Source organism: Pygocentrus nattereri, chromosome 28 (genome assembly GCF_015220715.1).
Source record: "Pygocentrus nattereri isolate fPygNat1 chromosome 28, fPygNat1.pri, whole genome shotgun sequence".
NCBI classification, from domain to species: domain Eukaryota; kingdom Metazoa; phylum Chordata; class Actinopteri; order Characiformes; family Serrasalmidae; genus Pygocentrus; species Pygocentrus nattereri.
In genome coordinates this window covers 25,245,714-25,270,428 of record NC_051238.1, presented here as the reverse complement: position 1 = coordinate 25,270,428, position 24,715 = coordinate 25,245,714, and the positions used below count along the sequence as shown (strand labels likewise).

Below are 24,715 nucleotides of genomic sequence, written 5' to 3'. Positions count from 1 at the left end.
TTTTTATAGAGTCTGTCACTGAATAAACTTTCTAATTCTATTCAGCTCATCCTAACACGACACAAAGGGATGTTTTTTGGCTCTTTTAATAATTCATTCTTCTTCTTTCGGCTTTGTCAACTGAGCCACGTGACGCAGTTACCAATCGGCATCATAAAGGCAAAATTACAGAGCTGGACGAAGTTCACAAATCATGTACTTGAGTTAAAGTCGAGACCCCCCAAGGTAAATATCACTCCAGTAAAAGGAGAAGTTCCTCCCTTTAGACCTCCACTGGAGTAAAAGTACTAAAGTATTTCCCTTCAAATGTACTTAAGTATAAAGTAAAAGTACTAAAAGAGGAATTCTGGCTCTGATCTGGTCCTGTTATCATTTTTATAACCAGACTGGCTTCATGAACTCATTTCAGGTGAAAGTCCTCCAGCGTCTCTCTTGGTAAACCAGTCTTTTAATAGAACGTCATTAATTAGTGACGCTGACGTCTATTAAAATGATCAGAAGCACAAAACACTGAAGGTAAACAGTTTCCATCAGGGAGAACCGAGTGGCTCTGAAATCACTTTTTACACACAAGCAAAGTTTCAGTTTCAGATTTATTTACAACTTAGTTCCAAGTTTAAGTTGAATAAAAACTGGCTTTAAACTCAGGATCACAGATGAGCTCCTTTACTATGTTGATCTGTAGGCGTCTGTTCATAAACATCAACCAGCCCAAACTCATTTACTATAAAATGAAATGGTGTTTGTAGAAATTCAGAAAAAAGCCGCGTCAGTCTCGACTGCATATGTGGACATATTTCTATATTGAGCTCTATTTACACAAAGTTAGGTTAGTTCATCATTTATGTTGAACAGACTCTCCCAAAGTTTTACGCTGCTGCGCTGACGTTGAACCGCGTGCTGCACTGGGTCGGTATGACCAACAGGTCAAAACCAGCTCTAAACAAAGTGACCGCTGGGCCCTGATTGGTGCTCTGGCTTTGCGCTTCTTTCGTTTTGACATGTTACGTTTTTATACACACAGAAACCAAAAGGAACGACAGATTTCTCAAAATGTAGGAGGAAAAAGTCAGATATTAGACTCTGAAATGTAGTGGAGTGAAAGGAAAAATGGAAAAATTCCCAAAATGGAAAAACTTCAGTAAAGTACAGATACAGGGAAAAAAATACTTAAGTACAGTAACGAATTACATTTACTTAGTTACTGTCCACCACTGCAAAAATATAAAGCATCAGACACGCATTTTAACTGCAACACACCACTGATAAGAACATAACGTTTATTTGAGGTTTCCTTTCAAAACTCATTGCACTTCCAGTAGTCTTACGTTTTCATGACGAACCTTGTCGAATGAGCTTCACACTCAAACGGTATATTACGATTTATACCACCTCAGCTAAACAGACGTGCGTTCGCCGTCGCACATCAAGCTGTTGCTCGTTTCACGAACTCGTATCCAAATGTTAGGAAAGGTCGTGCAGCACTTCAGAGCCAAACTCTTTCAATTAGGACGAAATTTTAAAAAATAACGCAGAAACCTGAAACGGGATCTCGCCAAACCTCGCCTGCGAGTGTGAAATATCGCGATAGGTCCCCCTTCTTCTCACTACGTAATGTGCCGTGCTGCTTATGGCGGCGCTGGTGACAGTGCTGAAAGCTGTTGGGGTGAGTTCTTCCTTTTATATGTGGGCGATTTGAGGTTTTCGGGGCTCGAAATGGACGCAAACATCAGTACAACGGGCTTACGGGCGGACAGGGCGGTGGGGCGTCGTATTTGGGGCGGATGTGTGTTTTCGTTTGGACCGGGCAGGGCCTGGGTGGGGGCCGCGCGCTGGACCGTTTGTTTCGGCGTAGTTAGCCCGTTAGCTGGCGGGCTAGTTCGCCTTCACGAGCCGCCGCGGCGGCTCTGTGGACGCGCGGTTCGGCGTCGAGAGTCCGTAAAAACGGCTGCGTTCACTTCCTCTGACCTTGTCGTTTCGTCGGCGTCACGCTGTCGTCTTTCATTCCGTCGACGTGAAGAGATAAGCTGATCGTTTGCTCCTCCAACGTGGCTCGATGCTAGGCTGGCTAACGCTAGCCCCGCTACCCAGCTCGCCGCAGTGTGCTTCCACTAGTTTGCCTTTTCTTTGTTGTCCGACATTTTAAGCTTCGGGAACACAAAGTGTGTTTTCGAGCCCGCCGGCGGAGCCACGCGTCGAACGGTTTACGTGACGCGCAGCTAAAAACTCTTAACACTGCAGCCGAAAAGCAGCCGTACGTGTAGTGTTTATGTATCTGTAACGCGTCACCTTCGGGAATCGCGCGGACAGACGCAGCCGCCTTCGCTGGAGGAGAGAACTAATTATGGTGTTCGAGCGAGGCCTGTCGGGCATGAATGTCGGTGGTTAATATGGAACTTCTTGTCGTCGTTGGATGAGCTCGGGCTGCGTTGGGGGTGAATATGGACTTGGCAGCCCTGCTGCTGCTCCGTTAGTCTGTTTAATTCGCTTTAAACAAATAAGGCTCGGCTTTTAAAGAGCCTGAATCTGCTCGGTGTTTTTTTTTTTGTTTTTGTTTTTTTGCACCGATTTAATCACTCACTTTTAGTTGTGCGTTTCCTTTCTTTCTTTTATTTTTATTTTATTTAATCTCCTCACTTTCTGAATAGATTGCACTTTAGTCAACCACAAAAAAAAATATCCCGTCTCAAGTCGGTAAAACGGGACACTGCGTTACTAGAGCGGGTTCAGGCGTCAGTGTAAGGAAGGGGTGAGCGCTGTGCGGGGAGGCCGGTGGAAGGGACGTCGTGTCAGATGTTGGACGGCGCTGCAGCTGCACGCTGCGTGTTTTTCCACGTCTCCACACTGCAACTGTACAGCGCGTGCTTTTCAGCTGTGGATGACGCAGCCAAAAACAGCGCGTTCTAGGACCGCCCACCGGCGGCGGCGTCATGCCCCGCTGAAAAGCCCACGCCGCGTGTCGAAATCGGAGAATAAACACGGCGACAGCTTCAGCGCGTCTTGGTCACACGCCATCAATTTGCTTAGTCGCTGTGCTTCTCGGCTCTGCTAGTAAACAAGCAGTGGGTTTGTTTTTGTTTTGTTTATTTGTTTGTTTGTTTATTTTAATGTGAACCTGGAACAGTACATTTCCTTTGGCCGTTACTTTCCCGTTCTGACGTTAAGCTGTTCAGTGTGGTGTCTGCTTAAGAAAGCCAGACTCTGCTGCAGTACAGATCTGTGAGCTCATAGCCCAACAGTGTTTTTTAAGCAGTGCAGTTTTGGGGAAGTTCTGTCGAGTCATCCTACTAATTACATCAAAGCCATATAACCGTAAACCGTATTTGAAGCTGTATGTATAATACAGCAGACTAATAGTCTTACTGGGTATTAATAATTAGGGTCTAATTCTGCAGCTGAACTCATATTTTGAAAGATGACCGTCTGCTGCTGCTGATGCTTTTAACGCAGTGCCTCCTCTGAAAAACTGGGCACCGACACAGACCGGCTAAAGTCCGTTAAGGCTGCTACACGCCGAATTGAATTTATTTGTATGATGTGTTCAGACGACAGTAAATTTAATTTGAGCGCATGTATAACTGATGGTGTCTTCTACATCAAATAATAGTGTGCCGACTCCAAAAACCAAGGTTCTTCTTGGTTTTACCTCTACTGTTGGCAGCTTGACATCCAAGGTGGTGGAGTAGCTGTTTTCCAGCAGCAAGAACCTTTAAATAAATGCGGAAAGGATCAGACGCTCCAGAAGCAGCTGAATCTGAGCTGCGGACTAGACTACGGACTAATTTATAGCCTGTTCTGAATGAAGCGGTGAAGATCTTGAAGTGATACTTTTTTGATCCCACAAATGGGGAAATTCCACTTCCGCATTTAACCCATCCATGAAGTGAAACACCACATACACACTAGTGAACACACACACACAAGGGGACAGTGAGCACACTTGCCCAGAGCGGTGGGCAGCCCAATCCGCAGCGCCCAGGGAGCAGTTGAGGGTTTGGTGTCTTGCTCAAGGACACCTCAGTCATGTGCTGTCAGAGCTGGGGATCGAACCGGCGACCTTCCGGTCACAAGGCTGGATCCCTAACCTGCAGCCCACGACTGCCCACTATCTTAACGCTACATTCACTTTTCCGAAATGGACAGCAGCCTAGTGTCACTGTTCGTGCGATCTGTGAGGAATAAAGAGGATCGTATTGCATTTTGACATTTTACCCATTTGTGCTTCATCTCGTTTTAGAGCTGCATCAGCAAAATCGGCACAGGCTGTGTTGGAGATATTCTACCAGCCTGTTTGTCACAGTTCAATCAGTTTGGCAAAAAAAACAAGCCAGAAATCTTTTGTCTTATGTAAGAAAATCACTTCTGAATATTCCACAAGTTTAGAACCAGGATCACTGGCCGTGAGAGAAAAAGGTGAAACGGGCAGGTTTTTTTTTTCTTTCTTTCTTCAAGTTCTTCACAATATTACCATAAGCCAATGTCATAACTAGTTCCTGTGCGCTAGTGATGGGGCATAATTATATTGACCAATGCTATCAAAGCATGCTTTTCCCTCAGCTCCTCCTTCTGTGCTACCTAGCTGTTATCCCTCTACTCCAGTGCCATACTGCAGTAGGTGATAGTCCTTCATGATTGTAGACTAGCTCCATGCCCGTCTTTCACCACTCGGTCATATCCCGATGGATAAGCTCAGGTCCTGCCCGAATATCCTGTTAAAGTACAAAGATTTGTTCTGATTTCCAGTTCACTGACTTGTATAGTAGGGCGAGTAAGCACACCTTAAAGGGCCCATACTATTGAGAATCAGATTTATTTTTTTTAATTGGTTTGATGTCTAAACACGTTTCAACATGAACAATTCGCTCCCTGCCCGTATATGGAAACAAAGCTGCCAAAAAACAGCCTTGAATTTGTCTGTGATCTCACTAAATCCACATATTTACATATGTTTGTTCAGTCTAAAGCAGTTTAGCCCTGCCTGTTCATTTTGAAGTCATAAGGAGTGTTTTAGCACAGACAGCGTTTTGAATGAGGCACCATGCGGGGCAGACAAACGGAGCATACGTCGTTTACGCACATCAGCCTGGCAGCTTTTAATTCTGATGGATAAAGAGAGCTTGGGGGGACGGAGGTGCTGTAAAACATTGGTTATTGGTGCTTAAACCGCAATCATTGTAAGAGGCACATGAACATGATGTGCCCGTTTCTTAGAAGTTCCCACCACTTCCCAGGACAGCGCTTGACCCATTTGCTGGTCTTGTTTTGGCCGTTGAGAGGGCTGCGTGGTTGTTCGTTGCAACACACCGACTATATTAAGTGTCGTCTTTCTGCCTTTTAAAGGTCCCCTTTCCTCTAGTAAATCAGTGCCGTCAATATGACCAGCTTTAACATCTGATAAGACCTGACCTGAATAGGTTTCGTTAAACTGTGTGTGTGTGTGATGTAAAGAGGGTCGTCAGTGCAGTTTGGTGCCAATTTGAATCGAGTGAGCTCCGAGTTGAGATGGCGTTCCATAAATACACGTCTATCTGGAGGTATGTGCAGAGACTCGTTGATCTGCAGGGCTGGGTGCGTTCAGTCAGCTGCCCTTGCTGCATGTGTGCTGGGCAGCTGAGGAAATGATATTTTTAGGCCTGTGAGCCTGTGGGCAAAGATCTTGTACTTTGCCACACAAAGGAGACATGGCTCAAGTTAGTGAGGTAGAACGTGATGTTATTGTGTTGAGTCATCAGGTGGTGGAATTGAATGTAGAACGTAAGGAACATTTTTTTTGCCAGTTTGTTTTTGTGAAATATTAGCTGGAGGTAATGTGATGTGATGTGATCCGCTACACAACATAATTTACAGCATGAAATTATGAAAGGTTTTGGGTACAAATGCAAGAAAGCCGGTATCAGCATTGGGTGTTCAACGCCACCGTGAGATGCAGTAAGCAGTGATGTCAGGTGGACATTTGTCAAAAGAAATTGTCCGGTTTCTGTTCTCTTACATTATATAGACGTTATACAAATTCATAATCATAACCCAAATCTACAGGACAGCTTTTTCTTTTTTTTCTGTTTCTTAAAGACAAAAATTGGGGTTAACTTGATGTGATTACGATGAGACTGTTAGTTTGGAATTGGCCATTAAGCATGAACCAATAAATCTAAACGGACATGATAAGCTATGATAAAATTAAACACAGCACAAAGTTTGTTTATATAAACAAAGGCTTTTGGCTTTATTGAATGGGGTTTGGTGGAAGCAGCCCAATGTAACATGACAGTAAGGTTAAACTCAAATTAAGTCATATAAAGACTTACCAGGTGTTACTTTGAACATGCATAGATTGAACAGTCAGTATAAAGTCCCTGGCTTGCAGCATTTTTAAAATTTAAAAATAATTTTTTTTTCTTCGTATAGGACAAATTACACAGGCTAACTGTTAAGATTTAGAGGCTAAAATTCGACGCTTTACAGAAGCAGAACAGTTTTCGCAGTAATGTGCTCAAGCCTTTATCAATGCTATCAACGGCTCTGGCAGTGCCAACGTGGGGACGTTTCGAAAAACCTGGAGCTGTGGTTACTCAGATATCTGGACAAGTCTTGAGCTCTCGTGTGTACAATTCGAAAACGGAAAAAAATCAGAAATTAAAGTTTTTATTGAAGATATTCTGTTAACAGTTGATCACTAACGTCCTTAGCTTTACCTGCAGTTTCAGCTGTTCATTAAATAAGTGACGTCTTCAGTAATGACATGCTAAACAAATACGGTTGTGCTGTAAACGCACTCTGGGTGTGCTGGGTGCTCATTTTAAAACCGGGTCAATGATACTTATGCAAGTGCACATATACAGCATTAGTGTAGTTGATCGCCTCAGCCCTAAAACCCTTTTCCAGCCTTTTCTTGCACCGATAGCCGACTAATGACCGTGTCTGTGTTCTTTCTTTCTCTCCGAACAGTATGAAGTGAAAAGAACTGATTTTTGTACCATCTGAAACTCCTACTTCAAGTTCAGATCACTCAGAAGAAACAAATCAAGGAAAAACGAAGAACATCCCCTGAAGTCGACCCAGCGGTACAACATCTCTGAAGAAGACGCAACGGAACTTCACTTATAGGAAGAAAACAGTAAACTAACAACCAAATTAAGCAACCAAAGATCTTCAAAGCGGAACGAATAGATTGAAACAACCGTCCATCTATGTTAACAGCAAAGACGATACTTGATCTGAGACAAGAAGTTTGTGCCTACTCAACAGCTTTGACAAAGCACACGTCCCAACGCTGCTCCAAGCCCTACTCATCCTCCCCGCACCTCTGACTCCACTGGGGTGCGGAGAGGGCTGCTGTCTGCTAGTTTAACTTTCTTTCTCAGTTACCTCCTGTATCCCTTTTTTGTTTTTTTTTTGTTTTTTTGTTTGTTTTGTTTTGGTTATCTTCCACCTTCATCTTGTTCAAAGCAGTGTTTCCACACCTGCATTTGCCTTTTTTTTTCCCCTTTTGTCCCCGTTTTTTCTCATTATTTGTTTTATTAGAACGTGTGCCAGAAATCTGAAGTAAATAAGTGTGTGCGTGCTTAAGAGCAAAGAATCTAAAACATTGATTCAGTGTTTGACTGTCCAAGTGAAGAGTTCCACGACATCTAAGCAAGGTGGGTATTTTTTATTTATTTATTTTTTTTTTGTCTTCCTCTTTCGTTAATGTTTTCTCTTTTAGCTGTTCATTTAGCAGACTTTGTTCAAGCAGTAACTGCAAATTTGCATGTTAGTGGTGTTTGGAGAACAGAGTCAGTGGCACTTGCCATTGTTAGCTGATCAGAGAACTTGATCAATGGAAACCTGTAAAAACGAACAGCTTTTCGTATTTATCGGGTCGCTGAATTGTACAAATCACGCGCAAAAGGTTTCAGGGAGACTAATTCCTGTGCACTGTGGTTGAAACAAGTTTGCTACAAAACACAAATCTGAACGTTATAGGTTTTAAAATGTCATCGAAAGAATAATTAATCTGAACAGATTTACATTTACGGCATTTGGCTGACGCTCTTATCCAGAGCGACTGACAGTTTGATCATTTTACACAGGGAGGCCAAGGCGGTGTTAGGAGTCTTGCCCAAGGACCCTTATTGGTATAGTGTAGGGTGTTTGATCAGGTGGGGATTGAACCCCAGTCTACAGTGTAGAAGGCAGAGGTGTTAACCACCACACTAACCAACCACTATAGTTCATAGAACAGTTCATGTCTACGGGCTTCCTCGTTGTGTTAATCTTTCTGTAAATGAAGTGATGCGAAATCCTGTTTACGCCTGATTGAAGATTCCAGATTTTAAGAACGGCACAAACCAAAAATAATAAGAGTTCTGGTCAGAAATGCAGCGTGTACTGCAGTGTTGCGTGAGTTAAACCATTCATAAGCCCATAAACAAGAATGATTAGAAGACAATAGTACCTTTTAAAAACGGTTAGAATTGTCTTGCATTATCTTTTTATTTTTTTGAGGGGGGGGGATACATGTTGTGCTAATCTATCAAGCCAGCAACAACATGCCCAGAGTGTGCCTAGTTGGATATTTAGGGGGTGATTTGAATTTACAGATGTCCAGCTATACCTGTACGCTTGCACTCAAATATTTGACCAGTTTGCTGTCGGTTCATTGATGTAACTGAATAACTTGAAAACGAAGGTCAACAAGTGCTCGGACAAAATATGTTAGAATTCAGTGGACTAGAAGTGCTGCTGGGCTAAATGTAGCTTAGAAATAGTTCCAATTGAAAATAGTTTACATCTGTCCCGTGATGGACATGCATGACCTACCTAAACTAACTATAGCCATGTTTGTTGTTCTTATTAAAGTGAAGGGGCTTTAAACAGGGTTGTGGGATATGGCAAAATATTCTCTCAATACTTGGACATTTTATTGCTGCATGATATGCATGACAATAATTAGGTGGAGGGGAAAAAACTATTAAACTGAATATAGAAACTTGCACTAAATCCTTTTAACCAGAATTAAGTGTACTACTTTTTTTTTGCCTTATTGGAGCCAGATTAGGTCTACCTGGGGTGGTACTATAATTTGAATGACACCCAGAGGGATCCGTGATTTTAAAATGCTAATTCCAGAGCAAATTGCCTTCTGTAGTTCCTCAACCTTGTAATATATAATAACAAACCTTTTTTTTTGCAACCGGAAGACAGTCTTGGCACAGTTACTGTAAAAACTGAACGGCTGTAATCTTCGCTTTTGGTGAGCTAATTTGAAGGAGAATGAAATAATCTCTGAACACGCCTCTGACAGGGCAGAGCGATTTTTGTCCTGTTGAATGAAGGCGTTTCACTAGCCTATCGCTATTTTATGTGGCATTAACTGAAAGTTCGTTTTTTGTTTGGATCACTTTAATTCCAATCTTAACATTGACGAGCGTTTTTGGAATATGACACTTCATTCTAGGCTATTCGAGGTCGTTTGGAGAAATGCTTTGTCGTGTATGAATCAGCTGGTGGAATTGCTAACAGCAAATAGGTGAAACTATTCCAGCCCAAATAGGGCTGAAGTAATAAAACGAGCAGTCGGCGTCAATTAAACGCTAAGAAAATCATACTGTAATGTAAATATTGTCCACCCATAGATTTGAGTTCTACTTGGGCCATACGCCTTTGGAATGCTCTAAAACCAGCTCTTCAGTAAACGTGAAAGCAAAACACCTTTTAGGTTGTAAATGCAAGGTTTCATCTTTTTTGGCTTAAAATATTCCATAAGAATTCTCCGATCTTATACCCAGACTTTCCTTGTGCCTTACACACTTGGCTTGCCTGTAGCGTTCTTGTCTCGAAACAAGTTCAAGCCCCCAGTTCTACCCTAATTGTGCAGCTTTGCTCACTGGCTGTTCTTGTTGCTTTTTCTTTTCTCCCCCTTTTTTGTTCTTTACGTTTCACCTCACCACCCCTTTTCTCCCTCTCTTCACCTTTGCAGAATTCCAGAGGTGTGTCACCTTGAATAAAAATAAGGGAGAGGGGAAAGTTTAAAAGAAAAACGCAAATTGACAAAAGAATTAACCTGAAGGCAAAAGCAAGTCCTGAAATAGTAAACCTGTAATCCAGGCTGACCCAGGTGTGGTAACTTTGGCCAGGGTTGTATGGGAAAATAATGGGTAGTCCCTGGAAAGGCTTTGTAGAGTTTACCTTGCCTGCGTCGCCTCCTGCTGCGTTTGTTAGCGCTGACCTGAGCAGCACCTCCCCTGTTGGGCTCAGCCTGTCTCCGTACGGCCGATCCGTAAGTGCCACCCGTCTGCCTCTCACCCCGTCTTCCCTCTTTCTTCTCTCTCTTCCTCAACCCCAACTCGTCCTCCCATCGAACACCCCACTTTCGTCCCTCTCCGCACTGTACGGCTTAACCTTTCCATAACCCCACCCAGTCACCGGGCTCAGAGACTAGCTTCGGCTCAGAGACGGTCAGAGAGGTGGCAGGCAAGGCCAGGGACACTGAATGGAGGAGTTGCAGCGTGTAAATAAAATTTGTGCATTAAGACCAAAAGCTGGCTGAGAGCTTGGAGTTGGTCAATGATTTGGTATTTTAAGAACTATATCTCATGATTTTGAATGATGTGGTGATAAATTATGGGATAGTGATCTGTCCTTTAACTATATGAATTCTCTGTGATACCTTTCCACTGTTTGAGCCACCTGTTCTGTGATGTAATAAAGCCTAAAGCAGCTTTTCAGGATTTGAAAATGACCTCACGTTTGGTCAGGGGGGGGGGAAAGGGGGGAAAAAACGGTTCTGCCCCTCATTGTTCGTTATACAAACTTACGTGCGAATGTTTGCCCACCCTGGTCAAATTGCGTGTTGATTTTTCTGAATGAAAATGTTGACGTCCTCCACAGAGAACACCCTTCTGCACGCTTTAATGCACAACCGCTGCAGAATCAGAATCACAAACGTCTTGTTTTCTGTGGTGGACGTTCACTTATTTTCACGTAGAAAATCAACAGAACTTGACGGGGAATGTTCAAACATTTCCGTCTGACTAATGAACGGGTCTGGCAGTGGAAAAGCGCACACACACAAGCTGATGTTCCTTATGACTAATGATTTTGTTCAGGCAGATGTCTGGTGACTCACAATGTATACTTAAATTAATTGTCTGAGGCCTTTGGTACAAATCAGATTTTCTGAGGGCTTTATTGCATTTCAGGTTTTGCCACTAAGTGACCCAGTGGTCGAGGCTGGTCAGTCTGTGCCCTTTTCATGTAACCAACCATTTGCCATTGCTGTATTGTGTAGTCGTACCTTATCTGGCCACCTCTACTGACTTATTTCTAGTTCTAATGGCTTCCCCTGGCATGTTGTAGAACAAATCGCTGAAAAGGAAAAACGAATGGTTAACTTAATTCTTGGCAGCATTATTCAATCATGTTGATTCTTCTGTTTTTTGTGTTTATTTTCCTAAAGCATTACGTCTCTGGTAGTCATGCATGAGACAAAGCTGCTATTGTGTGAACACCCACTTTGGGACAGGTGTTTGGGGGCGTGGCTTTCAGGAGCACGAGTTTAAAAGTAGTTTTTGCACACACTTTGACTTCCAGTGAGGGAATGCAAAAGATTTTAGCAGTGATGTGAAATCATGCTTTAGACCTTCCTTGTGTTTGGCATGGGTTTAACAGGTTCTAGATGTCAGGGACTGTTTGTTTGTTTGTTTGTTTTTGTTTGTTTGTTTATGCAATAAATGGGTAGTTTTATTGAACCACTTTTCACCACTCTCAGTTCCCTTCAGCCCCAAGCACTCAGTTGAAGATGGAGAAGCTGTGCGCTGATGCCCCTGCCCCCTCTGTTGTCACTACCCAAGCCCCCGCCCCCTCCACCTTCTGCCAGACAATCCCCCGTTCCGCCTCTGTCTCCTGCCACGCACCTCGTGCGGCAACAGGGAAAAGACATAAGCGGACCCCTTTGTATCAGAGATCTGTAAGTGGGCATGTTGAGTGGTGCTGCCCCGCCAGCCTAACTGGTGTGAAACTTGGTTGTTGCTAACTGCATGGTTTGAAGGTGATTCTCACTGAGCATTAACCAGAAGGCATAGTCTGTGATTTCTAGAGTTTTGGAAGTTGCTGAAGCTGAATTTCTTTGTAGCGTGTTTGATTATATAACACTTTTTAAAATTTCCCCCGAGTTGTTTTCAGTTGTGAAAACGAAATAATGCCTTAGATGTTGCATGTGTAAGTTCACCGATTGTGAGTCTGTGCATCCTGCCTCCCCCACTTTTCAGTGAAAGTATCCTGTGACAGGGCTTAACCCATGTAACCCGTTATGTCGTCTGAATGTCATTCTTTTGTTCAGAACACCAGGGCAGGCAAACTGCACTGGAACACTGCAGGTTCCGTCACGTCTCTTTAGGTTTAAGTCCCTGTGCTCCGAGTATGTTTGCTGCATTAATGACGAAGCAGAATTTGGTTGTTCTGACCACTTGAGCAGTTGAATATAAGCCTAATTCGCATGCCAAACACATGTTGGGGGAAGAGATACAGTCTCATTCCTTTGTCATTGTTCACTTATGTCGTTTTAAGAAATCGCATGAGTTTGAGCTGTAACGTCTTGGGGCTCTGTTTTGAAATTAACTGTGTTATTTCCACATAGATGAGTTTCGACCCAAGCCTGCTGCACAGCAATGGCTTTGCTAATGGCACAGGAGTGGGCCTGAGGGAGACTGGTGTGGTGGAGAAGCTGCTCACCTCTTACGGCTTCATTCAGTGCTCAGAGAGGCAAGCTCGCCTCTTCTTTCACTGCTCACAGTACAATGGCAACCTACAGGAGCTCAAGATTGGAGGTAAGAGTTGGGGGGGCTTAGCAGGGCTTTGTTGTTGATGGTTGGAGACAAATTTACATGGGGAGTATACAAGACAAGGATGCTTTTGTATGAGCTTTTAGTGCTTCGCTCACTGTGAGGCTCACCATACTTTGCCATTTTACTCACTGCTGCATTTGAACGGTGCTAAATGAGTAGATCCGTTTGAAAATCATCCACCTGACCTGGTGTGGGAAGTTTTAAAAATGTGTCTCAATTTAAAACTAAAGGCTCTGGCTGTTGTCTTTATGCTGAGGAGACATGGCACGTTCACATTGGCTGTGCTTTGGAAAACGGTCAGCAGCAAACTGGGTCAAAGTTGAATTTGAATATGGAATGCAGTGGCAAGGCGGCAAATGACGCTTATCCTATAAAAGCTGTGTGTGTGTGTGTGTGTGTGTGTGTGTGTGTGTGTGTGTGTGTGTGTGTTGCATTTGAATAAGTCAAATATGGTACCATGCTCACCACGTGTAATATTATCCGTTAAAAATACGGTTTAGACAAGTGGTTCCCAACCTGGTCCACAGGAATCCCCAGACAGTTTACACTTTTTCCCGTTTGTCTCGGTGTTGCCAGTTGGTTGGAGCAAATATTGTGAACCTTAGGACCAGGTTTGGAACCACTGGGTTGGACTGGGGGGGGGGTGTTTTCTTAGATCTTAGATTCACCTTTTCTTACTAACATAATTGACTGATTTTTCATCTGAACCTCTTAGAGAATCTGTGTTCATCCTCTGTAGTCTGTGTATCGGTGTTTCTTGTATATCTTGGCAATAATAATATTAGTGAGATCTTTTGATTGGTGTGCAATCAGTATTTATCACTAAAAGACAGGTGGTGATAACATTTGAAGTGGGGATTAGTAGATGCTTGTAGTTGTGCGTTCAGATAGCCCTGAAGTCATTTGTCCTGTCTCTTTTTTAGATGATGTGGAGTTTGAGGTGTCGTCTGACAGGCGCACTGGCAAGCCAATAGCCGTGAAGCTGGTAAAGATCAAGGCCGAGGTGCTGCCCGAAGAGCGAATCTCTGGGCAGGTGGGGCCTGACTTGCACGCCTCTCCCTTTACTATGCTGCATGGTTATATACATCCACATCCAGTTAAGGAACACATTTTTCTCTTGGTTGTGTTTTTGTCCTCGTCTCTTCTGTCATTTTATTTATGTATCTTATTTGTTATGGAGGAGCAGAGAGGCATTCAGGCTCATTTTAAACTTGCTTGGTTGATTGTTTAAAGTGGACATTCTCATTGGATAATACAACTATTATAATGAATGATAAATAGTAATCCAGTTTTACTGAATTAAGAAGCGCTCCCATTTTTTTGTGGGTTTACAATGGGCTTGAATGTCTTGTGTTGTCAGTATTTTAAATGTGATGTTAGTGGCTTATGGTGCTGCTTGCAATTAATAAATCAGTCTTATCAATTGTGTGTTTTCACATTGTAATTGTGTTTCATGTAATTGTTTGAATAGCATGTGTAATGATTCAGTATTCAGCTGTGCTAGTATGTGGTGATTTGGGTCAGTGTCGTCTCTAACTGTGTGTGAACGGTACTGCTATACAGGTAGTCTCAGCCATCCCCAACCACCTGGATGGAAAGTCTGCACCTGGTCAGGTTCCCACCGGCAGCGTGTGCTACGAGAGGAATGGGGTATAATTCTGTGCATTTAAAAGTTCACCTGTATCCCTTATTGGATGTCTTCAGTTACTTTGCATGTTGACTGTAATGTAGCAGTTTTCCTTCTGTACTTCTGTTTATACATAATGTACTAAAGCAAGTCATATTAGTTTTTGTCCTTGCGCATCAGTGCGTTCATAAAGCTGTTACTGTCTTAATAGTAACTATTAAAAGAAAAGATTATAACTTGCCCGTTCATTATTAAATGGGCAGGCGATGTAAACAATAGCAGGTTTTCAAGTGTTGAAAATAACCTAGATTTTATGACCGTGATACGGTGTTGATGAAATGTGTTGGTTATAGGTTAATTTTCTATATCCCTACAGGAGGTGTTTTATCTGACCTACACCCCTGATGATGTGGAGGGTAACATGCATCTCGACACAGGAGACAAAGTCAGTTTCTACATGGAGACCAACAAGCAGTGAGTTATTTCCTATTGGCTTCTGGCATCAAACATAAATTTGAGAGTTCCCTTGTGTGATGCATGTGTTTTGTCTTTCAGCACCGGAGCAGTCAGTGCTCGTAACATTGTGTTGGTCAAGAAGAAGCAGATGAGGTGCCAGGGAGTGGTTTGTGCGACTAAGGTAAATATGCATCATACATCAATCTGTTCTGTATATCTGTTTGTCTGTATGTATGTAGGTGTGTATGTATGCGTACCTCAACCAGACGCTTGGTTAAATGCGTGTCTTTATCTGCACTCTTAATTTTATCAGCTCTAATTTCCACACAGGTGCACTTTTTAGCTCTACGATTACAAACTGTAGTCCATCTGTTTCTCTGTGCTCGACAGACTTTGGTAGCCTTGTTTTACCCTGTTCTTCAGTTGCTGGGATCCCCACTGGACTTTATAAAACAATTTTTTTTTTCCCCTTGTAGGAGGCATTTGGATTCATTGAGAGAGCAGATGTAGTGAAGGAGATTTTCTTCCACTACAGTGAGTTCAAGGGTGACCTGGAGGCACTGCAAGCTGGAGATGATGTGGAATTCACCATTAAAGACAGAAATGTATGTTTTTACGCATGCCTTAATAAAATTAGGAAGAAACGCGCTTCTAACACAAGTTTAAAATGAGAAATATTAAACAAACTTTCCTAAACTCTTTACCCATTTCTGCTTTTAGGGGAAGGAGGTGGCTACAGATGTGCGTCTGCTACCTCAAGGCACTGTTATTTTTGAGGATATCAGTATTGAACAGTTTGAGGGCACAGTCACAAAGGTTATCCCCAAGGTTCCCACCAAGAATCAGGTATACTCCAGTTCCCACCAGGTTTTATCCTTTTTATTATTGTTCTGCTCAGTTAATAGTTGCGATTCAGAATTGCTTGAGAGGTAGTAGTTGCTGCAGAAGTGGGTGTTGGCATATTTTAAGTCCCACTTCAAGGGCTTTACCCAGTTTTGAAGATGTCATTCCTTCCTTTCAGAATGACCCGCTGCCTGGCCGAATTTGCGCTAAGATTAACGCCACTGAGAAAGAACTTCTGTTTGGGGAGAAAGACACAAAGTCCAAAGTGACTCTTCTGGAAGGAGACCATGTCCAGTTCAACATTTCCACTGACCGCAGAGACAAGCTTGAGCGAGCTACAAACATTGATATCCTGCCTGACACCTTCCATTTCACTAAAGAGACCCGTGAAATGGTGAGAAACTACTTCAAGTTGACTTTGTAATTTAGTCTTTAAATGTAATGCATTGTAATGTAGGATCTCTGCGTCTCTCTTGCCTGATCGTTCTCCCTAGGGTGTGATCGCTGCAATGCGTGATGGGTTTGGCTTCATTAAGTGTGTGGACCGTGATGCCAGAATGTTCTTCCACTTCAGTGAGGTTTTGGAAGAGAGCCCACTCCACATCTCGGATGAAGTGGAGTTCACTGTCGTTCCTGTAAGTCGGTGAAAATGAACCCCTTTTTTTGTTTACAGGATAGGATAATGTAGAATAATAGAATAATGTAGCGCTTTTAGTCGCTCATTAACAGTTCAGACTATTTTCATTTTTTTTTTTTTTTTTTTGCATGTGTAGCAAATTAATCAGGGAAAGCAAAATGAGAGTTCCTGGACTACTGAAGGGTCCTCCACCCCCCCTTTGACTTTCAGTTAGCTGAGTGAGTGATGGCAGCATTGTTATTTTGGCAGGTTGGTTAGGAAAGCTACAGTACATGGAGGCCTGTCTTGGGTGCATAAAGGTTTTTTCACACCTGGTCTAATTTCAAATTCAAATTGACCTAACCTGTGTTGTGATGGTTGCAGTCCAAACAAATGATAGTTCTGAGTGTGGACCGTTTAGTTGCAGTGCTTGAGAAAGGATAAACGAATTTTCAAGGAATCACCTTTTCTCTCCTTTCTTTTTCTGAGTACCTGGTTTCTAAGAACAAATGTCTGATTTGGTGTGAAGGTTTTGTTAAACGCATGGTTTTTGTGTGTGGGGGGAAATGGTACACAGGAGTAGGCCTGTAGTACTGCTACTTGTTTAAAATGGAGATTAGTATAAGGCAGGTAGCTCAAGTAGAAGAGATAATGGACCACTTCTAGCTGCTGAAATGCTACGGTGTTTGACTATATAGTCTCTTACGTTTTCCTAGCCCAATTATGGCTGTGTACTAATTTTGACAGTTACTGCTTGAAGCTTTAAAACTTGTTACCCACAAGTGCTGTCACTTTTCTTTCATCAGGACATGCTGTCAGCCCAGAGGAACCATGCAGTGAGGATCAAGAAGCTGCCCAAAGGAACAGTGTCATTCCACACCCAGTCTGAACAGCGCTTTATTGGTGTTGTGGAGAAGGAGACCACTGGTGCTTCCAACACCAAGACTAATGCCAGCCCCAGCAAGGGCAAAGAGAAGGTAGTTACGATAAAACTGGATTGTCAGTATGGGTATGGGTTTTTCACAGGATTTTTTTTTTTTGTATGTGTATTAGCCCTTCCCTTTCTTTACCTCTCTGCTTTTGTCCCTAGTACACATCTGTTAATTATTTAACAATGAGAGAGAGAGAGAGTGGCTTGTAGAGACCCTGTGCAGTTTTTCCTGTAATGCAGGTTTGAGGACCTGTGCCTTTTACTTTGTTGGCTGTATTTTCTTTTTCATCCTTTTTCTCTAATCTTTTTTTTTTTTCTACCCCCCATTTTCCTTTCCTCTTTTTCAATCATGCTCCTCTTCATTAGAAAAAAGAAAAGGTAGGCTTCTGTTTTCTGCATGCAACCCTTCAGACAACATGCAGACATTGATCATTAAACAAATGTTGGAGGGCTGTTTAAAACGGCAGCACGAGTGCAGAAGCGTACGCGCTGTTTGGAAGTGATTTTTCTGGATTTATTGTCATTCACACAAACTGAAACCCTTATTCTGATGTGTAGGTGGCTGTAATGATGTAAATTGATCTTATGTCTTTACATTTCTTAAGGTTAAAGTTGATCAGGTCAGTTGAATTAATGTTGGTCATGATTTTAAAATATGTCGTGACCATGAGCACTAAACTTACTTAACTAATAAAAGCACAGGGTGTGCTCCTAACCTGATATACCGGAGTCAACTCACCCTTTTCATTTGTCCTACTGCACTTGTCTGGTTATACTCATGCTATTAAATCATAGCTGTCCTGCAGTGTTCATACTGAAGCCTAATTAGCACTAATTGGACTAATGAGTGCATTTTAAAAGGTTGCAAAAAGGAGCCAATATTCTGCTTGTCGGAGTTCTTTTGTAGCATACAATCTGAAAGTGTTGACCATTTCTATACCAACCCCTTCTCTGTTTGCAAATTGCTGCATCTGTGTCGTTTTTGTTTTGCTTTATTCATTTGGTGGTTTGGGTGGGTGTGTGGGGAGGGGGGGGGGGCTTATCTCTGTCTGGAAAACCAGCTCTTGTTGTCTTGTGTTCTGGCTGACACCATGTTTCTGTGTATGTATTGGCAGGATGCAGAGGAAGGAGTGATTGCATATGAAGACTGTGGAGTGAAGCTGACTGTGCCATATCATATCAAAGACCTGGATGGGTGTGTGTTCCCTCAGCTTGGAGACAAGGTACTTCAAATTGGCTTAATATCCGGAATAGACTGGGACCCAGTCTGTTATCAGCATTTTAATGTTTGTGCTTAATGTAGATGTGATATTTCACAAAGCAAGATTTGTAAGTTAGCCAGACAACTTATACCAAAGGTCATGAATGTCCACTAAGAGGAGAATGAGGTACATCAGATATACTGCCTGCCTAAAGTTTGTCTCACAACGTTTCAAAGCCAAATAACTACATTTTGGCCAAACGATGTGTTGGTGACGTTAATAAATATTATATACATGTCATGTCTAAATGTTGCACTTACTCGGTATTTAAAGAATGATATGGATTACCATTTTCTAGCTGATGTTTAAATGAATTCTACATTAGTTTGCTATCAGGAAAGCTTTGAATATGGTGTAGTTTTAATCCCACGGTCCTCATTAGTCTCAACAGCAGTCTCAGCAGTGACATCACATCAGAGGCTAATCTGAGGAGCTCCCGTTTCGTTTTCGAAGTCTTTGGTTGGTTGAATTCTAGTTGAATATCCTCAAAAGCCAGTCGTACAGTATTAGAGATCTTGTTCTTTTGTGACTCTCGCCGTACGACAATGCTGAGTCCATGTTGTGTGAAACGCAGCCCTGGCAGACAGTTGGCCTCTATTTCTGGACAATTTCAAATAAAGCTGTTTAATTAAAGATAACACTTCAGTCCTGAGCAAACAGTTACAGCAGCACCGCCACTGTTTAAACGTCTCACTTCTATTGTCAGTCAGTATGTACAGATACAGATGTTGAATTTATTATAATTTTTTTTTTTAAACCTGTTTAGCTAGCTTGTGTCTCCATGTGTGTTGGGGAAGCTACTGTGATTGATTGTGTTTTTGTGTGTTTTAAAAACATGAAGTTGTATGCCTGGATGTTTTGGAGACCGTTGTGTCTGACCATCAGTCAGTCACTCCTATGTGTGTGAACAGACCCTCTGTCATTTTGAGTTGTTAGTTCATTGTTGTGGTGGAGCAAATTAGGCCCATGTCACATGGTATCAGTTGGTTTTCGATGTTCACATTGCTGTTTTTATGAGGTCGAGCACAAGTATTTGGATAATACCGGTATCTGTATTGATGCATTTTCAGTAAAGAATATATTCTCTTAAAGCAGCTAATTCATAGATTTTTATTCAGTATGCTGTTCAGTTTTTTTGTAAAATAAATGACACTCTGGTTTTTACGCTCATTAAAATGAATGACTTTTTCTAATGCCAGCTGCTGTAAGATTTAAATGAATGGTGGATTTGTTTGTTTATCCATTATATTTTACATCTATTTGCATGGAGCCCTATTTAAAAAAAAAAAAAAAGTAACTGAATTAAATTTGTTGATGGTCTTCAGGTGGAGTTTGCCATCAGTGAGGTAAAGAGGACTGGCCAGCAGAGTGCAGTCTCAATCAAGGTTCTTAACCGCACCACCAACACCAAGAGGCTTTTGGGCTTCATCGCAACGCTGAAAGACAACTTTGGCTTCATTGAGACGGCTAACCATGACCAGGAGATTTTCTTTCACTATAGGTAATGCATGTCCCAGCCACTCAAACCTACGACGTGAAACTAATTCCTCGATTGCTATAGCATGTCAGGATGTTTTTGACCCATTTCTAATGGCCACATTTAATTTAATTTTTTTAAATAAATATTGTGTGTTGCTGTGCAGTGAGGTGTGTGGTAATGTGGACAACCTAGAGCTGGGAGACACAGTGGAATACACTCAGGCTAAGGGCAAAGGGAACAAAGTCAGCGCTGAGAAGGTCACCAAAGTCCCACCTGGTATGGAGCATGTTTATCTGCTTGCTACACACTGAACCTTTTCTGTACTTCGTGTTAATTCAGCGATTGCAGTTCTGTTTTTAATGATGCATGTTCATTTTCAGTGAATGGAGTGGGAGAGGATGTTAGCAGCAATGTGTCTTTGGGGAAGGTGATCCGGCCCTTGCGCAGCGTGGACCCCTCTCAGACTGAATATCAGGGGCTTATTGAGGTCCTAGAAGAAGGTGAGCAGCTGAGACTTCTATTATTATTGTTTGGTATAAATCTTATATTTCAAACTGGATTCCAGACGGGCAAAACTGTCCTAAGTATCCCTTTATCTCTTAAGTGATACTTGCGTATTGTTTAGGCTTTGTAGACCTAGTTCTTGTTAGGCTCTCGTTATACTGGAGTAATTGTATTTGTTTCCTCATCTGCTCTGTTGATGTAATCTTACTTAGGATCAAGTAAGGGTCAAAATTATCCATTTGGCATTGTGGGAATGACCAACAAAGGGGACTGCCTGCAGAAAGGTGAGCTGGTGAAATTTCAGTTGTGCACCATACCGCAGACAGGACAGAGGATGGCCTGCAATGTCGTCCCACAGCGCAGAGCTCTGGTGGAGTGTGTTAAAGACCAGGTGCTGAAATATGTTGAACATCATCTTTAGCGTTGTAGTACCGTTGTATAACACTTACACTCTTATAGACTGTACTACCTGCCGTGTCATAACATGGTTTGAATTCTTGATTTTTTTTTCTAGTTTGGTTTCATCACATATGAAGTGGGTGAGAGCAAGAAGCTGTTCTTCCACATGAAGGAAGTGCAGGATGGCTTGGAGCTTCAGGCTGGAGATGAGGTGGAGTTCTCAGTCATCCTGAACCAGCGCACTGGGAAGTGCAGTGCCTGCAACGTCCGTAGAGTCAGGTCCGCCTTGATTTACTTAATTTATTTTAATGTGGAAGTGAACCGTTTTAGGTACCTGGAGTATGAATTGAATATTAATGCTGTAATATACATTCTAATATGTGAATTCTCAGTTGGATTACATGGATTTTTAATTTTTTTTTTGCCGAACTACCATGTTTAGACAAGTGTACTTGCCGAAGACTTGTTGCCTTCTTTAGTTTAGCACTGGATCTGCAAGTTTAATGTAGTTGTGAAAAGCAATGAATGAAATGAAAAATGAAAAGTACGACTGGGGGCAGTCGTGGGCTGGAGGTCAGGGAACCAGCACTGTGACCGGACGGTTGCCGGTTCGATCCCCTTGGCTGACAGTCCATGACCTGAAGTGCCCTTCAGCAAGGCACCTAACCCCCAGTTGCTCCCCAGGCGCTGTGGATAGGGCTGCCCACCGCTCTGGGCAAGTGTGCTGACTGCCCCCTAGTGTTTGTGTGTGTTCACTAGTGTGTATGTATGTGGGCGTTTCACTGCACGGATGGGTTAAATGCAGAGGTCTAATTTCACTGCGCAAACATGGTGACAAATGGTTGTAAATTAATTAATTTTATTATTTTAATTAATGAAATTAAGTAGTGAAAGCTTGTATACAAAGTGTTCTGATCAGCGCTGCAGTCTCCATTCACAAGTGATGCGCTACCATTGTTTCATGTAATGGAAAACATTTCCAATGAGGAGGCCAGATCAGCCCCAGTTATTATATTACGACGGCAGAGAAAAAATAGGGCAGTTAAAATTGCTGTTCTTTGCGTTTCTATTACTACATTTACTATTGTTAGACATACTTGACATCAGTTGATGTATATAAAAATTGTGTATCTTTTTAAACCACTAATTAAATTCATCACTTTTTTTTTTTTTTTTTTTTTTTTTAAGATGCATTAATCTTTAACATTTTAGGCCTTAGAAGTTACTCAATTAAGCTGCCCTCACTACACGTCACTCTTGAGTCTAAGCATAAAGCTAGCCAGACAGCAAAGTATAAGGTAATGTTATGAGTGAAAGGTCTTTGGCAGGGTCCAAGCTGGGCTACGTTAACACGAGGGAATTCAGCCTGGCGCTGGGTTTGCCTCCGATGTAATCCAGCCTACGAACTCTGCTGTAAAATTTGCATTACCTGGACCAGCTTTGCATACTGGAGCTCACGGAGCTGCGCTGCTGAAGGGGCGCAGTGGAAACCAGGTAGAAAATTTAATAAGGTGATTTTATAACTGCGTATAAAACCAGCGTTTGACTCACTCAGCAGAATTGACCAGACCAGCTTTAAGGTTTTAACCAGCGTTCTTGCCTGTTTGCCTGGCAAAGTTTTGATATACAATATAGTTCATGTAGATTTCATAAAGAAAACCTATAAGCAAGTCTGTTGAATCCATTCTAAAGCTCATTGTGTTTCCAATCCAGTGAGTGTCCTAAACCAGTGGCAACCCCTCGACCTGATCGATTGGTGAATCGACTGAAGAGCATCACCTTGGATGATGCCAGCGCCCCGCGTCTGGTGATCATCAGACAGCCCCGGGGTCCTGATAACTCTAAGGTAGACATTCTTTATATATATTTTATTCATCTTTACTTGCATTAAAACACCAAGATGATCCTCTATATATGTAAGAAATGTTCGTTCTCTGGACGAATGTGCCCCCCCATCCCCCAGTATGTTTTTGTTGGTGAACTGATATTGAATTTCTCTTTCTTGCAAGGGCTTCAATGTGGAGAGGAAGCTCTGCAAGGTCAGCGTGATTGAGTGATTTACTGTTCGCCGCTCCTCCCTCTCCACAATGACAACAGCACCTCCAGAGAACAGAAGCAATCAAGACTAACGGACAGGGAAGGGACTTGCACTGTTAAACACCAATAAGACATGCTCTCTCTCGCGCACACACACACACACACACACGCATCCCCACACACACACAAATCAGCATGCACATTCTCTCTCCCTGTCCCAGAATCCCTTCCAAAACAACCCACTCATCTCACCTGACCTTTCATGTCAGTGTGGTGTTTGCGAGCTTATCATTGAGAATTCCCTGTTCGTGTGAGTGTATGTGTTTTCTGTGAGTTATGTATCAAGTATTTTTAAAATAAACATTTGAGGGAATGGAATGTGTTGGTGTTGGAGGAAGAAAAGTGGGTTTGTGATTCCAACACCCGTGAAAATCTAGTGTGGAGACAGTATGATGGTTAATCTTGTTCCCATCTGGGCTCAAAGTGAAAATGTCTGGAATTCTGCGCCTGTTTATTTCACGATTTGTATTATTTCCTTGTGGCAGTGTGAGAGATGTTTGGCGAGTTGTTTTTCTTCCGCTTCTCTAATCTTGTTCTTTCTGTCCTCTTATTGGAAAACTTTTATTCACTTTGAGCATCTCTCTTCCAGATAAAAGTCCTTTCCTCTGGAGAGTTGTGAGGTGCATTTCACAAGCTTTTGTCTTTTCTCCTGTTCCTTTGTGTAGAACAGCTTTTGCAACCACTTCCATTTGAAACACTGCTCTAGGCTCAGATTACTTGTGTAACATTTTGATTTGTGTGAATGACTTTTTTTTTTTTTTTTTTTTTTCTCTCTCAATTAAGTTTGAGTTAAGTTTTATAGTTTTTGGGTTTTTTTTTTTTGTTGTTTTTTTTTAATGTAACTATCCTTGACTTCAAACTTCTTCCATGTTTGTCAGGTGCAGAATTCCTAATGGCATCTTGTTTCCCACAGTCCTTTTATACAATGTGTTTTCTTTCTTTATTTTTTCTTTTTTTCTTTGCACACCATACTTTTGCTTTTTTTATTATTCTATTTAAACTCACTGTCTGCTAATGAGAAATAAAAGTAAGAATAAGGTGCCTAAAGTCTATAAATGAAACGCAACAAAAAACACAAAAAAAACAAAAAAACAAACAAAAAAAAAGACAATAGACGTATACTCTATCCCCAGCCGGCAGTCGCCAAAATACAAGAACAATCTTAGGGTGGCTTTTTTTTTTTTTTTTTTTCTCTTCCCTCCAAGTAGAATTAATACTGGTCTGCATCCCAAGTACCCGTGGATGAAAAATGCTATATGTAATGTGTGCTTTTTACTTAGTGGGAGGTTAAAAACAAACAAAAAAATTGAAGCAAAGTTATGTAATGTAAGAAATAAAAAGGGGGAAAATGATACAAAAGGTTCCATTTGAAATCATAAAGAGCAGGATTTCAATTAATGTGGATAGAGACTATTTGCTGTGCTTCTTACTGAAAATCGAGATATTACTGTTCTGAATTTTCTCTGGAGATCACTGGGTTCCTGTGAACCACATGTTCTCCTCTATACTTTTGTTAATGGTCTTGAATGAAACAATTGAAATAAACGTTTTATGAAAATCATTCCTTGTGAATGGAAGCCCTGTTTGGTGTTTTTAGTGGTCATTTCTGCTTTACACAATCTTTTATTTGAATTAATGCTTGATTAGTTCTGAATCTGAAAACAAGAAATACACGT

The 24,715-nt window shown here is 41.9% G+C and overlaps 1 protein-coding gene across 7 annotated transcripts; it reads left to right on the top strand.

Moving 5' to 3' along the window:
• Positions 1 to 1,566: 1,566 nt before the first annotated feature.
• On the top strand, positions 1,567 to 24,616 carry csde1 (cold shock domain containing E1, RNA-binding). 7 transcript variants are annotated; one of them, XM_017714759.2, is made up of 23 exons: positions 1,567 to 1,666; positions 6,946 to 7,637; positions 11,750 to 11,947; positions 12,617 to 12,806; positions 13,748 to 13,857; positions 14,388 to 14,474; positions 14,828 to 14,925; positions 15,007 to 15,088; positions 15,384 to 15,512; positions 15,628 to 15,753; positions 15,929 to 16,144; positions 16,245 to 16,385; positions 17,173 to 17,343; positions 17,664 to 17,675; positions 17,903 to 17,917; positions 18,413 to 18,520; positions 19,885 to 20,060; positions 20,203 to 20,315; positions 20,420 to 20,539; positions 20,756 to 20,934; positions 21,058 to 21,221; positions 22,656 to 22,788; positions 22,952 to 24,616. In XM_017714759.2, exons 3-23 carry the CDS (start codon positions 11,780 to 11,782, stop codon positions 22,997 to 22,999), a joined length of 2,586 nt encoding a protein of 861 aa, XP_017570248.1. In that variant the 5' UTR covers positions 1,567 to 1,666; positions 6,946 to 7,637; positions 11,750 to 11,779; the 3' UTR covers positions 23,000 to 24,616. The 7 variants fall into 7 exon arrangements, with proteins under 7 accessions (XP_017570248.1, XP_017570244.1, XP_017570247.1 ...); XM_017714755.2 differs by having other exon boundaries at positions 13,748 to 13,920; XM_017714758.2 differs by lacking the exon at positions 11,750 to 11,947 and adding an exon at positions 9,959 to 10,258 and having other exon boundaries at positions 13,748 to 13,920.
• Positions 24,617 to 24,715: the final 99 nt, after the last annotated feature.

What these genes read in the sequence shown, in the direction of transcription:
- csde1 (XM_017714755.2), top strand. Translation starts at nt 11,780, where the DNA reads ATGGAGAAGCTGTGCGCTGATGCCCCTGCCCCCTCTGTTGTCACTACC. An exon ending in CCCCTTTGTATCAGAGATCT is followed by an intron (nt 11,948 to 12,616) that starts GTAAGTGGGCAT and finishes ATTTCCACATAG; the next exon opens with ATGAGTTTCGACCCAAGCCT. An exon ending in ACAGGAGCTCAAGATTGGAG is followed by an intron (nt 12,807 to 13,747) that starts GTAAGAGTTGGG and finishes TCTCTTTTTTAG; the next exon opens with ATGATGTGGAGTTTGAGGTG.